At 38.5% G+C, this 19,604-nt stretch overlaps 1 protein-coding gene across 6 annotated transcripts in view; it reads right to left on the bottom strand.

Moving 5' to 3' along the window:
* SMOC2 (SPARC related modular calcium binding 2) overlaps nucleotides 1-19,604 on the bottom strand; it is a 143,010-nt gene that overhangs the window by 99,974 nt on the left and 23,432 nt on the right. For all 6 annotated transcript variants that reach the window (XM_021296190.2, XM_065057682.1, XM_013369084.3 and 3 more), the window contains exon 2: nucleotides 150-321. In XM_021296190.2, the coding sequence (XP_021151865.1) occupies nucleotides 150-321 (172 nt within the window). The remainder of the gene's footprint in view (nucleotides 1-149; nucleotides 322-19,604) is intronic.

The following is a 19,604-nucleotide window of genomic DNA, read 5'->3' as shown; positions in this document are numbered from 1 at the left end:
TACAGAATTAACAGGATGGATTTCCATCTACTTGGTTTAGACAACTCTTCAAGTAGAGGAATCCTAGTTTTCAAAACTTAGACGTTTTCAAAAACTACTTTAAGTCCATTATTTTTCACTATGGTCAAGAGAAACTTTGATTTGCTCACCTTTGCAGTTGCCCCGGTAGGCTATTTCCAGCTGAGGGTCTTTGCATTTTGCTCGTTGAAACTCACACCGGGACAGAAAAGTTCTTCCATCAGATGCACAGAGTGATTTCTGAGGGGAACCTGCACAGTCCAGGCTGCATTCTCTGTCTTTGTCTTGGTCCACTCTCAGGAACTAGAAAAAAAATGTTAATGTTGTAGGAATGCTATTGGCATGCAAAAACTGCTCTGTGACCCTCATTCCCAGGAAACTTGTGCAAATATTACCCAAAACTGAAAAGAAAGCTCTGTCTTTTTAGCCTATTCAAATAATAGTTATTTCATCATATCTGGGGTTATTCGGCTGCTGCTTTGAAATGGTAGTGATTGCAAGATTTCTGTAACATACACTAAATCCACTATTGCAATTAGGAACTTTCTGAATCTTCTTCAACCATTACAAAGCTGAAAACAGCAACTTGGAGTCTTAGAGCAAAACCAGTGATGGCAGAAATGTTCTTCACAACAAAAATGAGATGGTAGTGGAAACTTGTCTATTTTGTTATCTGTGCACTAACTAGCCTACAATAACAAGCCGAAAAGTCTATTCTAAGATCAATAGGATTTTTAACATCAATACTCATCTAAAATTATAACCATAATATGTTGAACCAGTCTCAGTAAAAGAGGCCTGAAGAGAAAATGAACAAGGTAGGAGAACCTTATGAAACACTTTATGAAACAGAATAGATCATTTATTCTTGCAATGTCTGTATTCAAAATCTAAAGACTCCTCAACAAAACAGAAATTTCAGATGTCTTTTATAGAAATATTTGTATTTATGCATATGCTCGCCTATAAAAGTAGATGCCAAGACTGAAGAGAGGTATGTTATAGCTTGCAGTTTTTCCAGTGAGATCATTCTTATAACATACACAATGGAGTCATCTGCCATTTCAAAGTGCCCCATCATGGGTGAGCAGGAAAGACAAAATCTGAGCCAGGCTGTGTGCAGAAGAGACTTGAGCCAGATAATTTTTTTTCATTTGTTACCAACCAATAAAAACTTGTGACTCCTGTTTTGAGCATTTTCTGAGCCCTGGCATGGATTTTCCATAGCTGAAATCCCTCTAGGTGTGTCCCTGCCCCAGTGTAGTTCACCCATGGGTCACAGTCCCAGGGGGCTGTCCTTATGCCAATGCGGGTAACTTGTGGTATACAGTGGGTTTTTTTGGACTGGAACAAGGCAGTTCTTTCACACTCAATAGATGTGCAAGGCCCTTGCTACTCAAACCCCTTCAGTTCTGCCCATTGTACCACTCATTCTTCCTTTCTCAGAAATTCAATCTCATCTCCTCCAGACAAAAATGCATGGATATAAGCTGACAGAACTAATTTATGTTGTTCCCATTACGAATATCCACAGATGCTCCCCTTTCTACTTCTGCCACAAAGCCACACCAAACCTGATCTAACTGTTCATCCCTCCACCGCCAAGACCTCAGGCACAGCTGATGAGTTTGGCATCATCCTTGGCACTGTGAAAAGCAGGAGCTGCTCACCCGGAAACGTGCTGCCAAAAAACTAATCTGTTCTGATGTTGCTGCATGCCAGGCAAAACCAAAGACAGGACTTTATCTTCCAAGCTCCTGAAAAGTAGGAACTAGGGACGAGGTGAACTCAGTCCTCAGATAAATTTCTCTATCATTCTGCTGTTTCTGAATAAGCACAACATTAAGCAAGGCATATAGCTACCAGAGATAATTATTCTCCTAAGCATTAGTAGGGACCTGAAAAAAAAGGTGTTAATCCAGCTGAAGTACTGGTTTCATTGGTGCTACTTCATCATCATAAAACCTAGGTACAGAAAATTTTGAACTTCAGATTAGAAACTGAGACTGCTAGGAGGTAAATCTCAAGGAAAAAAAAAAAAAAAAAGGACAAAGAGTAGTATTTGAGCAGGAAAGAGTAGCACAAACTACACAATTCAGAAAACATTTGCTAAATATCATTTCCCTGCATGCTATTACACACCAAAAAAAAAAATGTATAAAGAGAGTCATAAATCTCTGTAATCTTCATACTTGAACTGTGGTCTATTTGCATTTCCTACCACTTTGCATGAGGAAACACAGATGCCTTTCTGGAGACTACGCCTGAAAAGGGAGAGACAAACTCAAAGGTATCACTTTAAAATAATAGTCATGTGGTTGGATTTTGACCAGAATTTTTATGTTTTAGTGGCACAGTAACATAATAAGCTTCAGAAGCAAATTATTCACAAATTACACAAAACCCCAAAACCTTTATTCCTGGAATTTAGCTATAGAGCTCTAGAAGTGGGGAAGAGATATTCCTTCCCTCCCTCCCTTTAGTGCTATTTTGAAGATCCTTTTTGCTGACACAAATCAATAATCAGCTGAACTGTGTGGGAAGGGATGAAAACTAAAGTCATCTCCCTTTACCTGCAAAATGAGCAATAGTGAAGACAGGCTTTCATTACTCTGACCCACCTCCAAATTATGTTGGTCTCCAGGGCCTGACCAGGTGCCCTGATAAGCTGCAGTGCAGGAGGTTCCAGTGAGTTCCTCCAAGCCTCCCTTTCTTGCCTGGGAGGCTTCTGCAGGACTCCAGCTTTAGGCCTAACTAGGACTGTGGAAAGGACTTCCCACAGAAAAATTGACCACATGGGGTCTCCGGCAGAAAAAAACAGACTCAATCCCCTGCTCTGCCAGACTTCCCTTGTGAATTTGCCAATAGCAAGTGAAGTGATCTCCCTCTTCCTATTTTGCGAAGTAAGGATCTGAGTGCAGCCTCTCTGTGTGCATAAGACTACCCCTCTGTAAAGGCTAGGCACTTTGCCACCCTTAATTTATGCTCAGCAACATCCCTGTTGAGCAGAGAATTATCTTTCAAAAGCACAGGAAGGCTTTGTGACCCACAGCAAATCATGTGGTAGATCAGGGAACTGAACCCCAGCACCAGAAAAAAAATGACACAGAGCAACAGTCTAGCCTCTCTCCCAGATTTCTTCCAGACTTTCCTCATCTTTTTTGAGTTTTTGCAGGATTTAAGATGGGCTTTCCTGATCACAGTGGACAAACCACAGTAACACAGTGGACAGAATAACCTCTTACTCATCCAAGGAACAAAATCTGCTCCCTTGAGAGCTTGATAGTTCACAGATAAAGTTATATTTTAAAGGGCATTTATCCAAAGAGTTTTATTTAAGTATTTTATTATTTCAAAGCCTTAGAGGAGATTAGGGTAAATTATGGGTTCAAGGATATTCGAGCAACCTGGAAAAGCAGAGGATGAAGACATACCCGGGAGACAAAACCACTTGAATAGCTTGTTGGTTAGCCAAACCTCACTGGAGAATTTGGGTTGTACATTTAAACAATTTCCACCAAGCTAGTGTAACTGAGGCATTTAAGAGCAGGAAGAAAAAAGGCAAATAACTGTGAGAAAAGATAGCATACAAGAGAGACGAGCAAGTATGCTTATAAAAAAAATAAAATATTCAATTGACATTTGGAAGATACTCCATTGTCTTCTTTACTCAGCAGCACAAGATGATACAAATCCAAATCACATTTAGCCAAAGGAATAGATAAGTATGTCAAAACTAATCATAGAATCATAGAATGTCCTGAGTTGGAAGGGACCCACAAGGATCATCGAGTCCAACTCCTGTCCCTGCATATGACAACCCACAGTTCACACCATGTGTCTGAGGGCATTGTCCAGTCTCTTCTTGAACACCGTCAGGCATGGGGCCGTGACCTCCTCCCTGGGGAGCCTGTTCCAGTGCTCCACCACCCTCTGGGTGAAAAACCTTTTCCTAATGTCTGATCTAAACCTCCCCTGGCACATCTTCCTGCAGTTCCCTTGGGTTTTGTTGTTGGTCACTAAAGAGAAGAGTTCGGTGCCCGCCGCTCCTCCTCCCCTCGTGAGAAAGCTGTAGACCATGATGAGGTCTCCTCTCAGTCTCATCTTCTCCAGGCTGAACAAACCAAGTGACTTCAGCTGCTACCCATACAGCTTCCTCTCAAAACCCTTCACCAACTTCATAGCCCTCTTCTGGATGCTCTCTAATAGCTTTATATCTTTTTTATGCTGTGGCACCCAGAACTGCACACAGTGCTCCAGATGAGGCCACACCAGTGCAGAGCAGAGTGGTAGAAATGCTGAAATAAGCAAGGACTATGGGGTTTCTCATGGGCTTCACTGTTTGTATAAAGAGAAACAAGCAGAGTCAGTGACACAAAAACTGGGGTCCTACTGATGCACATCTTAGAGCTGTACTTTACTAAGAAAATATATCTTTTGATTAAAAAATAACAGTTTAGAAAAAGCGAAAGATTATTCTAGATGGACCAGAAGGTGATTCACCCAGACTACTGGATCATCTATTTCTGTCTTTAAGTTAATTTAACAAACAAATCTGCTATTGTAAAAACATGTGATTCACTGAAAGGCAAGATTAAAGCAGCATTTTTTGTTTAATGCTGGTAGCAACTGAGATTAAGCCAACAATAGCTGAGCAACCTGAGGTGGAACAAAAACTGGACAATTATGGTTAAACCTTATTAAAAAGCAAACCACTTTTAACAGAAAGGTGTTCCTGCCCCTAGCAACACAGAAACCAGCCTAGTCAAGTTTCAGAAAATTGTTTTCAAGTACAAATTGGAGCTTATGCTACAGATTAACAGGCATAACTCCTCAACTGGAGCTGCTTTAACTGATCTTCTTTACATTCTTAAAGTATATATATATATATACATATATACACAGTATCAAATTCATTTCAGCCTTTCCAAGGCATTATACTTTACAACACCCAATTTCCAAGGTATTTACTATTCAATACAAAGGCACTGCTTTAAATTCTCACGTAGTATTTCTGAGAAGATGAATGGGAATATACCAGAATCAATATTAATTATTAAGTTTACCTCAGTTAATAAAACCAGAAGTCACTATAAACTGCATGTATCCACTTGACAGAAACAAGCATTGATAAAATATTATTTACTGTCATGTTTCATGCACCATGGAGTTCCAGTATTTTGTTTCACATCTTGCACACCAAAGGCTTTTAATACTGGTTGACATGTGCCCCCCTGTAGCACCAGAAGTCCCAGTGATCTTTCATCCCTCTGTTACTGGAATTGCTGACACTAGAATTGTCAGAGTATGAAGTAGCAGATACCTGAAACTTTACTTATGCTGGAGAAAATTATTTTTACTCTGTTTTCTGTTCTGCTTTATCATTCAGCTTTGTTCTTTTCACTGTTCCCACATCTGTTTCTGTGGACAGTCAGGATGCTTATTTCCTCAACCACAAGTAGCATGTTGCAGTCGATGGGAAAGTTTTTCCAGTACCCCAAGAGCAGGCATTCCATGGTTTCTTTACTGTGCTGTTAAACCATTTATCAAGATAACATGCTCATAAACTTGTTCACTGCTATGGCAGAACACTTCTCTTTACCTTGCACTATAGACTCTTACGCGGGGATTCAGCGTCACTCCCTCTGATCTACATCCTGCCATCAGAGCACTGCTAGGACAGAAAAGGTCTTCAGATGAAACTGGTCACACACACATCAGTGGATTTCCAGCACAAAAATCTGGCATCCCACTGTCTATAGTGCAGAGTAAATCTCTTTCCACTAAACAGATCACAGAGTATACTGGAAGAAAAATAGTGCAAAATAGTAAACAACTGTATACATCTACAAACCAAACTACCAGCGGAAGAAAGCAGAAGAGCTGAGACGAGTGTTACAATCTGGTCCTGGGTAGAGCAGGAATCTCTCTTCATTGGAGGAAAAGCTGATGAGAGAGGCTGGGGTGTAAAGATTAGTTACTGAATCTGACTCAGAGCCTGTTAAACAGTAATGGGAAATGCTCTGCTCTACATTTCACAACACAGTGCACAGCTGTGGATTGTCTTTGGTCAGAGGCCACTGTCTAACTAATCTGAGCAAGACAGAGGACTGTTCCCCAACTTCTTTTTTTAATTCTTTATTTTTTAATTTGGGCCATCTTAACTCTAAGAAAGCTTGCTTGCAGTCCTGTAGAGACCTCCTTAACACAAACAGGCTGCACACAAAGTATAGCTCCTAACTATGCTAAACCTATTTTTCCTTTGCCCTAATACAAATTTTCCTACTACAGCTGAAGACCCAGAAACTGCTGCTTTTCTGCCTGTGGAGAGAAACTCCATTCTATTCTGCAAGATCAGGTTGGAGTCTGTGCAGTAGGAAAAGAAAAGACCCTCAAGTTCATGGATTTGGATTCTTCATAAGAGGTTTTCAACCCTTCTTCAATTTATAGACCCCTTCAATTTCTTCTGGACCTATATGCCTTCCACTGACAGTATGTGTTTAAACATACTGACAACAGGTTTTTATTCTGTTACTTTTTGTGGACCCCTTATAACTGATACACTTTCCCTTTGACCAAGTAAAAACTACTGCTTCAGAATCTAAAATGAAGTTCAAGTCTGCTTGCAAAACAGAAGGAGAATTTGTCTTGGGGGCCGCAGGGCCAAAAAGGACTGAAAAACAAACAGAAGAGAAAAGATGGATGCTCAACACCACTGCTTTGCTTGTAAAAGCCTAGTGCAGGCTATAGCTTTGAAAGGGAATTTCTTTATCCTGCATCTGGTTACTGTAAGACGTTGAGCAGAATGGTCTGACTTCCCTGCTGCTGGCATGGGAGATCTCTGAACAAACTATGGAGCAACATGCTCTAAAGCGGCTCTGTGCTTAGGGTTTTGTGCTGTTGAAAATGTGCTGATTTGCAGTGATTTATGTAGCCATGCTGTTTCTGTCTGATAGCTGTCTGAAGGGCAGATGTGGAAATGTCCAAGCTAGGAATATCTTGCTTCCTCCAGGTTCATCTACAATGGGAAATGAGTTAGACAATAATAATATATATTTGTGTGTGCGTATATATGTACATGTGTACGCATACACCATTGTGTGTATATATCCATACATGCAGACCATAATATGTAAAGTTATATTCCCATGTATATTTCAGACAAAGGCAATGATGTTTAAATATCAACATGCTACAGTCTGCCTCAGAGTAGACTTTAAACAGCTACTCTGTCTCAGTTATTCTGCTTTATTAAAACATCACTCATTTTTTCAATGTTCATTTAACCACCCTTCTGCTAAAGAATGAAGGAAAACAAATTCAACTCTCATACCAGTGGCACAGAAAAACACTCAACCATTGAAATGTATGGAAAACCTGAGTTCTCCTTATCCTTACCATTGAGTTATTTGGGACAGTAGTAGAAGATAGCTTCAAAATGACAAGTCTGTATAACTGCTGTGCTTAACCTATCTTTAACAGATTTGTTCACCTTATACTGTCCCACTGAAGTAAAACAGTCTCTGTTATAGCTGAGACATTGTTTTATTGAAAAGGACCCTGTTATACCTCTGAACATGGACACCCCCCCCTTTGCCTCATTATATTTCATGAAACTCTTCATGTGTAACTTAAGACATCACACCTCTTTCCAGGGAAACTTTGGCAAAGATGGTTGAAAGAAACAGCTAGAGTATGCAGTTTCACCAACTGGTATCTTGAGGCGTGGTTTTCTTTGGTATCTTGTAGTTGTTGTGGTGGTGGGTTTAGGTCTTTTTGGTTTTTTTATTTGTTGGTTGCTAGGGGTTTTTTGTTACTGTTGTTTGGTTGGTTTTTGATTGGTTGGGTTTTTTTAAACACTCTTGGGTCAGCACCCAAAGTCAGCTCCAAATTACCTATCAATTAGAACAGTGTTGTGCTTTACTCCCTCAGGGCCTGGAGGGCAGTGGAGCTGTTGGACACTCTCTACCAAAATTACAGTAACATGTGCAACCATGTAAACTAGGAAGGACTGAGCTGAAATGGAAGCAAACTGAGTGACACATGTTCTTTCCTGCTTTGAAGAAAGGATGGACATAAATTTATTACATGTGCAACCCCAAGTTTCATCATTACCATACCACAAAAATAGTTCCTCCCATCAGCTCACTAACTTAAACAGATTTCAGGTGATTTGGTGGTATGACAGTATTTCAGTATTTCTGATCTACTATGGACTGATTATTTTGGGAGCTGGGAAGGCAGGGAACCACAACCAATTCAGAAAAGAACTGGGAAGCAGGGAGGGAATGGAATCTGTAAGGGGTTCAAAAGTGCCAGCTGAGCATATTTGTCTTCTATTTATTATATTTTTGATCAAAAATGAACTTAATTGCTTTGTTCTATGGAGTCATATGGGAAGTTACAGCAAAAGAGCATTCTGTGCCATTTAAGCATTCTTAGTATATCAGGAAATCTGATTAAATGCTACAAGAACAAGGGGTCCAAATCTTCTTTTTCTCTCTATTTGGCTTTGTCTTGAAAAGAAACTTCAAGGTAGTGCAATCATACCTCTTAAAGGGTTATTCTCTTGAATAGCCTAATTCTAGGATCTGGTTCCATCCCTACTAAGGTAAATACACAGACTTCAATAGGAGAGGATTTGGGCTCCTATTGAGTAGCACTCAGCCCTGGTAAACTACCCTTTCAGAAAGACCTTTCACTGATTCATTTGAATACTCCTACAATATAGTCTTTGGAAGCACAGAGTACTCACTCCAAATGAGTGATGTCAGAAGCTGCAAAGTCTAAGCATCTGAAACAATGTATGAACAATTTGTTGGCATTGACCCCATATAGCTAAAAATGAATTTGTGTCTTAATTTTCAAGACACAATAAACACTGTCAGTGACACTAAACCACCCATTATCTGACTACATTAATTCACTTGCAAGATTAAGAGCCCTTCATATTTCACAAAACCACACATTTTTGCAAACTGAGGCTGGTGTATTCACTATAGATGAAAATAGTCCACACATTTAATACTGTAGGTATTTAGAAGTAATAAAAGTGCACAACAGCAACAACAAATAGACTACAAGTTTTTTTCCTTCCAAAAAATAGTTTACTCAGATTTTTAGTGATCAAAAAAATCATCCAGTGATTGTTATTATAGTTATTTTGAACTCCAGTTTAATATAGGTGGTTTATTTCATTTTGCACCATCAAAAAGTTAAATTGTATCCAAACTTAGGATATCAGCTTGCTGTATGTGTTGCCTGAAAATTGAACCGTAGATTGAAATGGAAAGCTCCACATTTGTAAGTACAGTGCTGAAAGCATTGTTAAAAATGTGGTAAAAAAAATTACAACTCCTATCAGGAAGGTGGTGTCCTTTGTATATATGTACAACTGCTAATTAGAGAGATCTCAGCCTTTTTATTTCTTCAGTAAATACATAGTGTTTCTTTCTCTGTGTCCAGCAGCATTACTTCTTTTGGTTTTAGAGTACTATTAGTGAAGCATAGGGGTTCAACAAAGTCAAAAAGCACCTACAGATAAACAGATCTTGAGTGACCTGAGACAAAACAATCTACCATAAATTTATACTGAAACTCAAATGGAAAGAGTTTCTAATTTGAAAGGTGTTCTGTTCTGCATGTACTGCAATCCCCTAGTTTTAAGATGTGTCATGTGTCCAGTGTTCTGCATTTTTTCCAAGTCACTGGTAACTTTATGCCCTTCATTCTTGTGGTATTGTTATTCATAATCATTTCTTTGGCGGGTTGCTGTCATTTATAGCTTTTCTTCTCACTTGCCAGAAGACACACAGGGAGAAAATAAACAGAGAAACAGTGGGATGCATTGTCTATGTATTGAATTGTCCTCTAGTTTACTTAAGCTTTTCATGAGTATTGACCCAACTTTCAGAATACAAGTGGGCTAGCATGACCATCCTGTGAGCCAATTTCCTCACACATAGCTAATCTGCTTGGTTGGTGTCTTTAATAACCTCAGCTATGATTTGGGAAAATAGACACATTTTATATTTTGATCTTGTTCAAAGGCAGCTGACATGAAAAATATTTTGGTTTCTAAAATGTTGAAAAGCTATTCTAAAACGCAAATAAAATCTAAGCCAGATCAACATTTCTATATTCGAGGGGTTTATTTTAGGATTAAAGAACATCAACACATACCCTTAAAATGTCTGAGGTAGCTTAAAACAATACAACTAAGAGCACTGACCTATAACTCAAAATAAGAAGCATTAGGTTGCACCTCTGTCACAATGGCCAGAAGACCCTTCATCCACTGGTACAGCACCTAGGATATGCAAAACCCCAAAAATGGGCTTCTACATGGTCTCAAACAATCACCTCCAGGGCAAGGTATTGCCATCCTTATTGTTCCCTGGAATCACAAGAGGGAAACCTTTTTCTCAGCTCCCCTCTGCTCTCTTCTCACCACATTCCCAAGCAGTGACCAGCTCTCCATAGCAGTCCAGCAACAATTACATCGGGGGATGGCAAAAGGACAACTTCATTATAAGCTCAGGGAAAAATAAATAATTTAATAAAGGAATAGGGGGACCTCCTCAAAAGCTAAAGTGAAACAGTACTGGATGTTGCATTACAGAGTTGCAGGAAACAATCTCCTTTTGTGGGGGGACAGAAAGGCTCAACTAAACAAGGCTTTTCTATATCTGATTTTCTATGCAACTCTATTTAATGCCTATCGTGATCAGCAAGCACCTGGCCACTCTCCATATGGCTGGTTGCCTTCTCTTCCCGGGGAACTAAAGAACATGGAGGGCATCTCAAATGACGAAGACACAGTATGAGACAATATCACAACAGAGCATTTCTTTTTATAATTTAAATCAAGTAAGAAACTGATTCATGCAGGGCAGAAACTCAATAAGACATCAAAGGTCTAATACCCAGCCCATAAAGCTAACTTGCTGACAATAACTGCAGTGCTCGAACTCTCTTACATTTATCACTGCCATCAGCTTCTTCAAAACAAAGTGTTTTGGAAGGAAGGCAGTCAGCTGAGTCTGGGTGACAGATTTTGCTCTTGTTAAACTGTTGATCTTAAAACAACATGCTGTTAGGTTTAAATACTGACATCTTTAAAAAGAAGAAATCATGCTAAAAGTGAACAGTTAAATAGTACACATTTGGAATATACAAGGGTTTAACAAGCGAGTCTAATGAGAAAAAAACACTTTCCATAAGGACACAAGAACCTGGCTGTGGTTTTCCCAAACCACTAGCAGTTCTGCTTCCTCCCAGCTTTGGGATTTTATGGAACTCTTGTATGTTTGTTTGTATGTTGGGCAAAAACATTTTTCCTTTAATTTAAACCATTGTTTTCCAAGGAAAAAAGTCATTAGGAAGCCGTTTTTTTCTAATCATTATGGGGACATTTGCAAAAAAAAAACCCTTGAATATGAAAAACAAAATTTTGTATGTATCTAGAAGAGAGTAGGAGGGATCAACAAACCATGATCTAAAACAGGCAATTTACCAGAATAAAAAATATTTTTTCCAAGTTCTGTGTCACATTTTAAGTGGCTCCTGTTTTCTTTGTAGCAGAACGCCATTTCCTTTTGTTCTTTGCCTTCTACATACCACTTGGCCAGTAGCTTTTAAATCTGTCCTAAAAGGTTATCCAGCAATTCTAGAGCATGTTAAAGAATCATTGTACCAGCAGTTGAAATCATTAGTCCCATTTTTGAAATGGGATGCAATCAAAACCAATTCTTACACAATTAATGAAGTCAACATACTCTCTATTAGCGATAAGGAAACTCTTCCAAGTACTTTGAAAATACAATAGATAAAAGTACCAGAGCTCTAAAGAATGGGTATTTCATTTTAACAGAACCCGTCGTCTTCTAACAGACATACCCATCCCACCAGTTCCACGTCCTCTTCCTCCCCTGTGTACAAGTTGTTGTCTTTCTTGGAGTCTGGGACCTGGCTCATGAAAATCATATTCTGTCTTTCAGTGCTTGTGAGCTCAAGCAGAACAACCACAGCCACAGATTTGTTTTCTGTTGTGTGCAGTGGCCTAGAAAGCCAGCAGTGAGGTGTCTAAGTTTGACCAAAATTAATCGGCAAGGGAGAAAGAGAAGAAATAGTGAAGCCATTTGAAAAAAAAAAAAAAAAAGCTTAAACTTTGCTCCCTGTCCTCTGTCTCACAGAGATGAGGAAGGCTAGATGCCACAGCAGTCGCTAAGGCATTCTCACCTCCCCATAGGCTGTTGCCTAAGGAAAAGGAGCATGACATGACAGGCCTAAGAATAATTGCTCATTCATCTCCCTTCCTTCTAGGAAGAGGTTGCCCAAGCACCAAAGCAGAATTACAAGCTGCCCACCACAGGCTACTGATGCTCTGTGGACAGTGCTTGACTATATTAAAAAGCAATCTGGTTAAAAAGACAGATGTCAATCTCAACATATTCAGCCATTAATATCACTTGAACTAGATGAACAAGGGGATTTTTCCAGGCACAACTTATTCAATAGTTTACTCTATTTCAACACATTTGCCATGGGTTTTCTGTCACTGACTTGGACTCATTCTCCCAGGTAAGGAAGTATGCTCAGCTGTGAAGCTGTCTGGCAGAAAGAGGAGCCAAAGTACCGCAGATTGCTGATACAAATGACTCCAATTACTTTGTGGCATTTTCCCGTTATTGAGGCAGTCCATAGAAAATGGACATGCTTTTAAATACTTCTTGTGGATTCACACATTTTAGAAACATTCTCCTCTCAATTTGTCTCTGAAGAAGAGAAATTCCACTAGCATCATTTTACAGCCAGTAAATTAAGTCACAGAGATGTGGTGGCTTATCCAAAGTCACAGAGGAAGTCTGTGGCAATACTGGGAATTAAACCCAAGTCTCCAAGAACTCATTCCTGTTTTCTAACCACATGCCTCATCTTTCCAAAAGTTCTTTCCTACAAAAAGATTTAGTCATGGCTGAAAAAGGTCCGGCTCATTAATAAAGTAAGGACACAGCAAGAGAAACTGTATGAATCTGTCAAAACTCACATGTGGATTTTTTTGTTAAAAACATTTGAGAATGTTTTGTAAACTACATTATGACCCTCTTTGTTTCCATTTAAAAAATCTTTGCTGAAGGTCATTTTTAATGGGTTCTAGGATGATGTTCCAAGGCAAAAGCATGGGCTGAGTTGTTTTGGCTCTGAACACCATTAATTCTCTCAAGTTTTGAAAAACAGTGTGGTACCAATTGTTCAGGGCACATCCTGAATTCAAGGTCTCACACAGTTTGGCACTTCTGAGCCTAGAGAAATAGAAGAAAGCAATAACACAGATTGTAAGAGGTACATACCTGCAATATTCTTTCCTTAAAAGAAAAGCAAGCAAACAAACAAAACCCAAAATAATAATGACAGAATTGTAAACATATCCATCAAAACACAAAACAGGTGTGATACATTAATGTTTCTATAGGAAACTGTTACTGTTAAGGCAGAGGTATGTTTTTCAAGATTTTTCTAAACTTTGTTTTTTACCACCAATTTGCCTAAAAGCTGTACCATGGTGCTTCTCAAAGGCAATATTTCAACCAAATTACAAGTTTACCTGAGAAAACTAGTAAATACTCCAGCCAAGAGGGATATGTCCCTTAACATGGCTTCCATACCCAAATTCTTGAATCTTTTCTTCTCTCAGTTGGAAGACCAGAGAGGATTAGCAGAACAAGGAGCTGATCTTATGATTTATCTGCTGTGTACCATGCTTTTAATATCACAACATCTATCAGATAACCAAAATAAATTACAGTGGAAAGCCTTGAACGTAGAGTATGCAAGATGTATGTCTGTTAGCTGCTCTAAGTGGAATGCAGCTGTGAATTGACTAAACTCTTTACCGTCCTTGCACTGAAAGTTTTATTAAGGAAACTGGACTCTGCTTGAAGTTGAGAATGTTTTGTTTCAGTGAAATATTGTTGAACCACAAGAGGATCCAAGTTAACTAAATATGGAGCAAGAGATGTTTTTGTATACCAGCCCAAAATTTTCTGTTACTGATTCATTGGTAACTTATGACTGGTTTGGATGTGATCTTAACCAACCATCATTGGTTTTGGGAGGTGAAACGACATTAGTCAACTGAAATTAATGTGATAAAGAACAGCTCACTCTTACTGCTTAAGTAAGTCCAGTCAAAGTTTGGCTTCTTGCAACAGTGTTCCAGTCCTAACCTTTGAGAAAAGGCAAATACAAGGAGGCATAGTTAATTCCATTTATCATATGATTCCTTTCTCCTGAACTCAAAAACATAACAGCCTTGTACAGATGAAAATGAAACATAATATCATGTTTTTACATGTACAGAACACCCAAAGAAACAATAGACAAATCCAGCATTTTTCCAATGGTAGCTTTATTGCATACACAGCTTCATAAAGTGTTACTGCCTGTTACCAAACATTAGTCTTTCCTCTTCCTATTTCTAAGCCTAAAACTCTTCTTGATCAAGAGATATCCCACACTCTTCCAGCAAGGCTGACATAACCCTGCACAAGAACACAGTTAAAATCTTGGTTTTTGGTTATAGTAAAGTCCCACTCAGAAAATATTAAAACTTAAATTCTGGAAGTGACAGAGAACTCTTTAAAAAATGAAGAAAAATCTGGTGAATAAATATAAACAGTGGATTTTGAGACTATATCTAAGAATTCCTGCAGAAGTAGTACAGACAAATGTGAGTTTTTAGGCTGAATCTTGAACTCCAGATAAAGGACCAGGTGACTTGGTGCCACCAACAGAAAAGAGATGGATTGCAGAAGTTATCTACTGTTAAGCATACATAAAATTCCAGTAGAGAATGTCAGTGATAAGTGTGCAGGAAACATGGTTCTCAGCAATTAAGTCTTCCGATTTAAACCTTTAAGCCCTAACTTGAATTGCTTTAGTTATCTGTGGGAGAGAACACAAACCATTTTAAACCACTGTAACAGCATGTAGCTTTAAAGTTTTAGGGTTGTATGAGTTTCCTCAATCACCCCATAGGTTGCCCTTTACCTTCAAGTTTTCCCTAGTTTAGCTCTGCTTTTGTTTATGTGCAATATGTAATCCGAACTCTTTTGTAGTTGTATTCTGGCACAGTATAAATAGATATGTTCGAATATCTGAAATACTGCTGTTCTCAAGGGGAACCAGTCTACAATGAATGGCAACTTAAAAGGAGGTGTTAGGATTTGTATGTTCCTTAGCCAAGACCCAAGCCTTTGGTGAAGACAGGCTTGCAGATCTAATAATCTTCTTGCACTCTGTTTTATTACTGGCCCAGACCTATCTGAAGTACCGTTTTCTTCTATCTGATAGAACATGCAATGTGACATTTCATGGGCCTCACTGTTTTCTCTCTTGCTCCCTTAGTGGATTATATTTTCATGCTAAGTATTACTAAACTGGTCACTGAATGTGTCTTACACTTGATTTGCCCTGTTTTATACTGTCCTTGGCTAGAAGAGGTAAAAATGAACAACTCCCAGTGAGAGATCTGACCATCTTCCTCCGGGAGAATTGTAGCTGTGCAGAGACCACATATCATCTTTGAAAAATAAAAATCGGTAAGGCAGTTTCTCCTTGCTGCCATAATATGGTACAAGTCAGATCACTTTTACTAGGACAGAGAAGTCAAGCCCTCTGATGAAACAGGAAAATAGCATTTGCATCCAAATAAAGATGCAATGAAAGGAATAGGAATTTATTTTCATCCAGTGTGAGTCTGAAAACTCACAAAGATTAGATTCAGCAAGCCTGGAAAACTACAGAGGAACACTCAAAAAAGGGTTCTGCAGCAATGCTTCCAGGAGTTCCTGCTTCTAGCCAGACCCAGAAATACCAGAAGAAAACCCACACTTTAATCTGGAACAGTATATGCATACAAAAATAACGAAGAGGGCAAGGGATGATAGACACAAAAACACAAGACTTTTGCAAGCTCTGTCTAACCTAAAGAAAAGGCTAGGTTTCTTTACAGCTCAAAGTTCACTTGAAACCTTTATGTAATTCAACAGGGAAAGCCGGAGTGGAAATCAATACTTGATCCAGCTCTAATATTCTCTTTACCTCAAATGCTTCTGTAATGTTGGTTCCTAACTGATGGTGAGTGACAGCCTTAAATGTGAGATACAAACAGCACAGTGACAAATCCAATGTCTTGACAGGGTGCAACAGGACATGGCTACAGTACGTGTGAAGAGATGGCATGGGTGGTAAAAACCAGCTAGGTGGGGGAAGACAGCAAGGAGGATACAGCAGTGGCACTAGAGGCCTATCTTAAAAGACAGGTCTCAAATGGCCATTTTAGACAGCTGCCATTCCAACTCCTTTATATTTTGTGTTTGCTAGCATGTCTGCAAGATGTTCACGCACATGTGAAGACATATTATTTCAAAAAGCTGATGCAAAGAATACATTTCATTTTTATACTACCAGCATACAGAGACATCATATGGAAAGCACAGATCTTTCCTTGCTTATCATTTACTGGCACCAGTTGCATTGACTTTAGCAAAGTTACTCCTGATTTACATCTGTGTGAAAATAAGTCCAATGTGTTCAAGGAAATACTGTGCACAGCTGGGACAGTTTAGACACATGAAATAGATGTTTGTAACACCATGTGGTTAAAGAAAAACCCAAACCACAGAGTTTAGATCTGAATCCAAATCCTCCTCAAGCTTGGTGTGTTTTAGATCCAAGATTTTGATTCAGACCTTTGTCTATATAAATTGTAGCAATTCACAATTTGCTGTGATTTTAACAAATACATCATACTGAACAGATCAGCACCTGCTTTGTTTTTTACAGGCTTTGTGGTAACTGATAAATTAAGTTGTGGAATATGAACATATTTATATATCTGTATATATATCTGATCTAGAACAAAAGAGAAACATGGAAAACATGTTAACAGGCAAGTGTCAACTTGATGTTCCATTGAAATTATAACTTCCATTGTCCATGACTCAGACATGAACAGTAATTTGCTGTATCAGCAAATATGTGATAATTAGAAGAACTTACTCCACAGTTAAGCAGTAGGGACAGCTACAAGATAACTCAACAATTTCCAGCACAAAAAAAAAAAATTGTTACAGCTCCAAAACTAGTTTCTGCTTAAAGTTAGAGGTCCATTTCTATGATGATTATGCATCAACCTCAGCTGTTTCCTAGCTCAAATATTTCTGGGAGGGATTGAACTCCGTTAGTGGCATTAACTTCAGCAATCTTATTTCCTTCCACAGGACACGCCGTTGATCACTTACACATTAGAAAGCAGAACTTATCTATCTGAAAACTTTTGAAATGCAAACAAAAATTACAGAAAGTATTAAACAAGCAAAAAACCTTTCTCATTCAAGGGGTCTACCTTAACTTCCAGCAAAGACAAAGATCCAATAATGTGAATCTGAAGTTAGAAAAATTCAAACAAGAAATAAGATTGAGCCATGAGAAAGAAAGGTAGTTTATCAGATGGATTTCCAGGATTTACTTGTAAGTATTAAAGAGAACAGAAGTTACCCACTAATATGCACATACTTAATACTTCCTTCACTAATATTTTTCTGAAATTGAAAATATGCATTTTTAAAATTAATATCCTGAAACTGGTTGTACAAGAAGTAATTAACCCAGTAATAAAATGAACTCGTCTTCCCACTCTTGAGAATCAGTATCCAAACCGAAATATATCAACTATGCAGTTAGTTGTGGGAAAGAGGCTTCTTTCCTAAAGTCTAGGCCAGGAATCCCAGGTTTGAGAAAGTACTTTCAAATTAATTTAAAGGTCTACTGACTACAGCAACAGATGTTTTCTTTCAGAGATGGTATATGCTGCCAACCAAGCTGACAATTCAGAAATACAGAGAATATGCAGTATAAGCCTTCATTTCCCCTTTCACTCTGAGCTATTATAAACCAGTAATTTAAAGAGTTTTCATAATACTGTAGTTAGACAGCTTCAGATCCCTTTCTTCAGTAAGCAGTAATGAAGAACAAAAATGCAAAATTCAAGCTCTATGCTGGATATTAGTACTTATGGTTACTAGATGCCAGCCTTTTTCTCAATGCAATGTTTTCACAACTAATCCTTCTTTCATCTTCTCCAAATGTGGTAAGATCCTACTCACTTGCTCCCACCCAGCCACTTATACCATTCCCATAGATTTCCCAAACAAAACTGCAGCAAAACTATGTATTTTAATCAAAATCAGGTGGTGCTATGCCTGCTATTGTCATCTGAACACTAAACATGAAGACGGTGAACAGAAATACAGTTTCTTCAGTCTTCATATCAACAGTGACACCATTTATTAGAAGAAAACTACCAAAGCTCTCTTTGTTTCCAAACATGCATAAATTAAGTCCAGTGCCCCAGAGTGATCCACACTGCAACACCTGTCACATCCAGATGGTTTTGTTTGCTTTTGTAGCAACAAACACAATGCTTTCACAAGTTGGGAAGGCTGTTTCAGTGGGTTTGTTTAAATACAGGATTTAGATACATCAGTCTGTTTATGCATGCATCTCCATATTTATTTACCTCTTCAGAATTAGCTTACATGTGAAATCAGAATATTTTGTTTGTTTAATACAAAGCATATTCCTTGCTACAGTAGCCTTTTTGAGCACCTCCCCAAAAACCCCTGAGCTTGGAAAGATTTGGGGATTGAACTCTTTCAGTTGAAGTGTATCAAGGTCACATTGTCAAGGAAGTGCTTGGGGAATTCACCTTACTACTGCTCAGACTGCATTTCTCATATTAAATACAAGAAGAGATTTAAAAGCCAGATTTATAGAAAACTTAGGATTTTTGAGTGACTTAGGTGTGCTGTTGTTCAGTTCCAGTAAAGAACAGGTTGTTTACTATGCAAGCAGGGAGGATAGGTATTGTTTTACCCAGAAAGTGAGTTCAGGAAATGGCATTAATTATCAGTATCTTTCTTTAAACAGGTAGTTAGAAAGTAGGAAGTAACTGTTTCCATTAGGCAGGACTAGGAAAATTCAACTTTATTTAATTCACAGCTGCAAATAACCCTTGGAGCTTGATTAAAAAGTCAATATTGAAATAACTGGGAAAATGTCAACTGTTTCCAAGAAGATCAGACCATCCTTTGTCAGCCCAGCTTTATCTTAAGAGAATACACATAGATAAAACACAGGCTCCTGGAAGTACTTGATTTTGATTTTTCTGACTTCTGGCTTCTTGGAATTTTCTTTCTACATTTATAGGTGATAAGCATTCATTACAAAAACCTGACCATGTCTGCAATGATTTTTCACCCTGGCACAAGCTCTCAATTGCTTTTGTGTGAATAAAACGATAGTGATTAATTCACACACTAACAGTAACTGACTGAACAAAAATGTCTATGGTCTTTTATTGTGGCCCAGAGGACCAGGGAACTGGAGTCCCAATTATGTTTGTGACTGATGGGCACAAATCACAGTTTTTCCCAAACTGTCAGTGTACCATTGGCAAAACCATACCAGTGAAGTGGAATAGTCCATCTGCATGAAAAAGAGTCTGATACAATGTAGCTACC

The sequence above is a fragment of the Columba livia genome, chromosome 3, assembly GCF_036013475.1.
Source record: "Columba livia isolate bColLiv1 breed racing homer chromosome 3, bColLiv1.pat.W.v2, whole genome shotgun sequence".
Taxonomy (NCBI): Eukaryota; Metazoa; Chordata; class Aves; order Columbiformes; family Columbidae; genus Columba; species Columba livia.
This window is presented reverse-complemented; position numbering and strand designations above follow the sequence as displayed.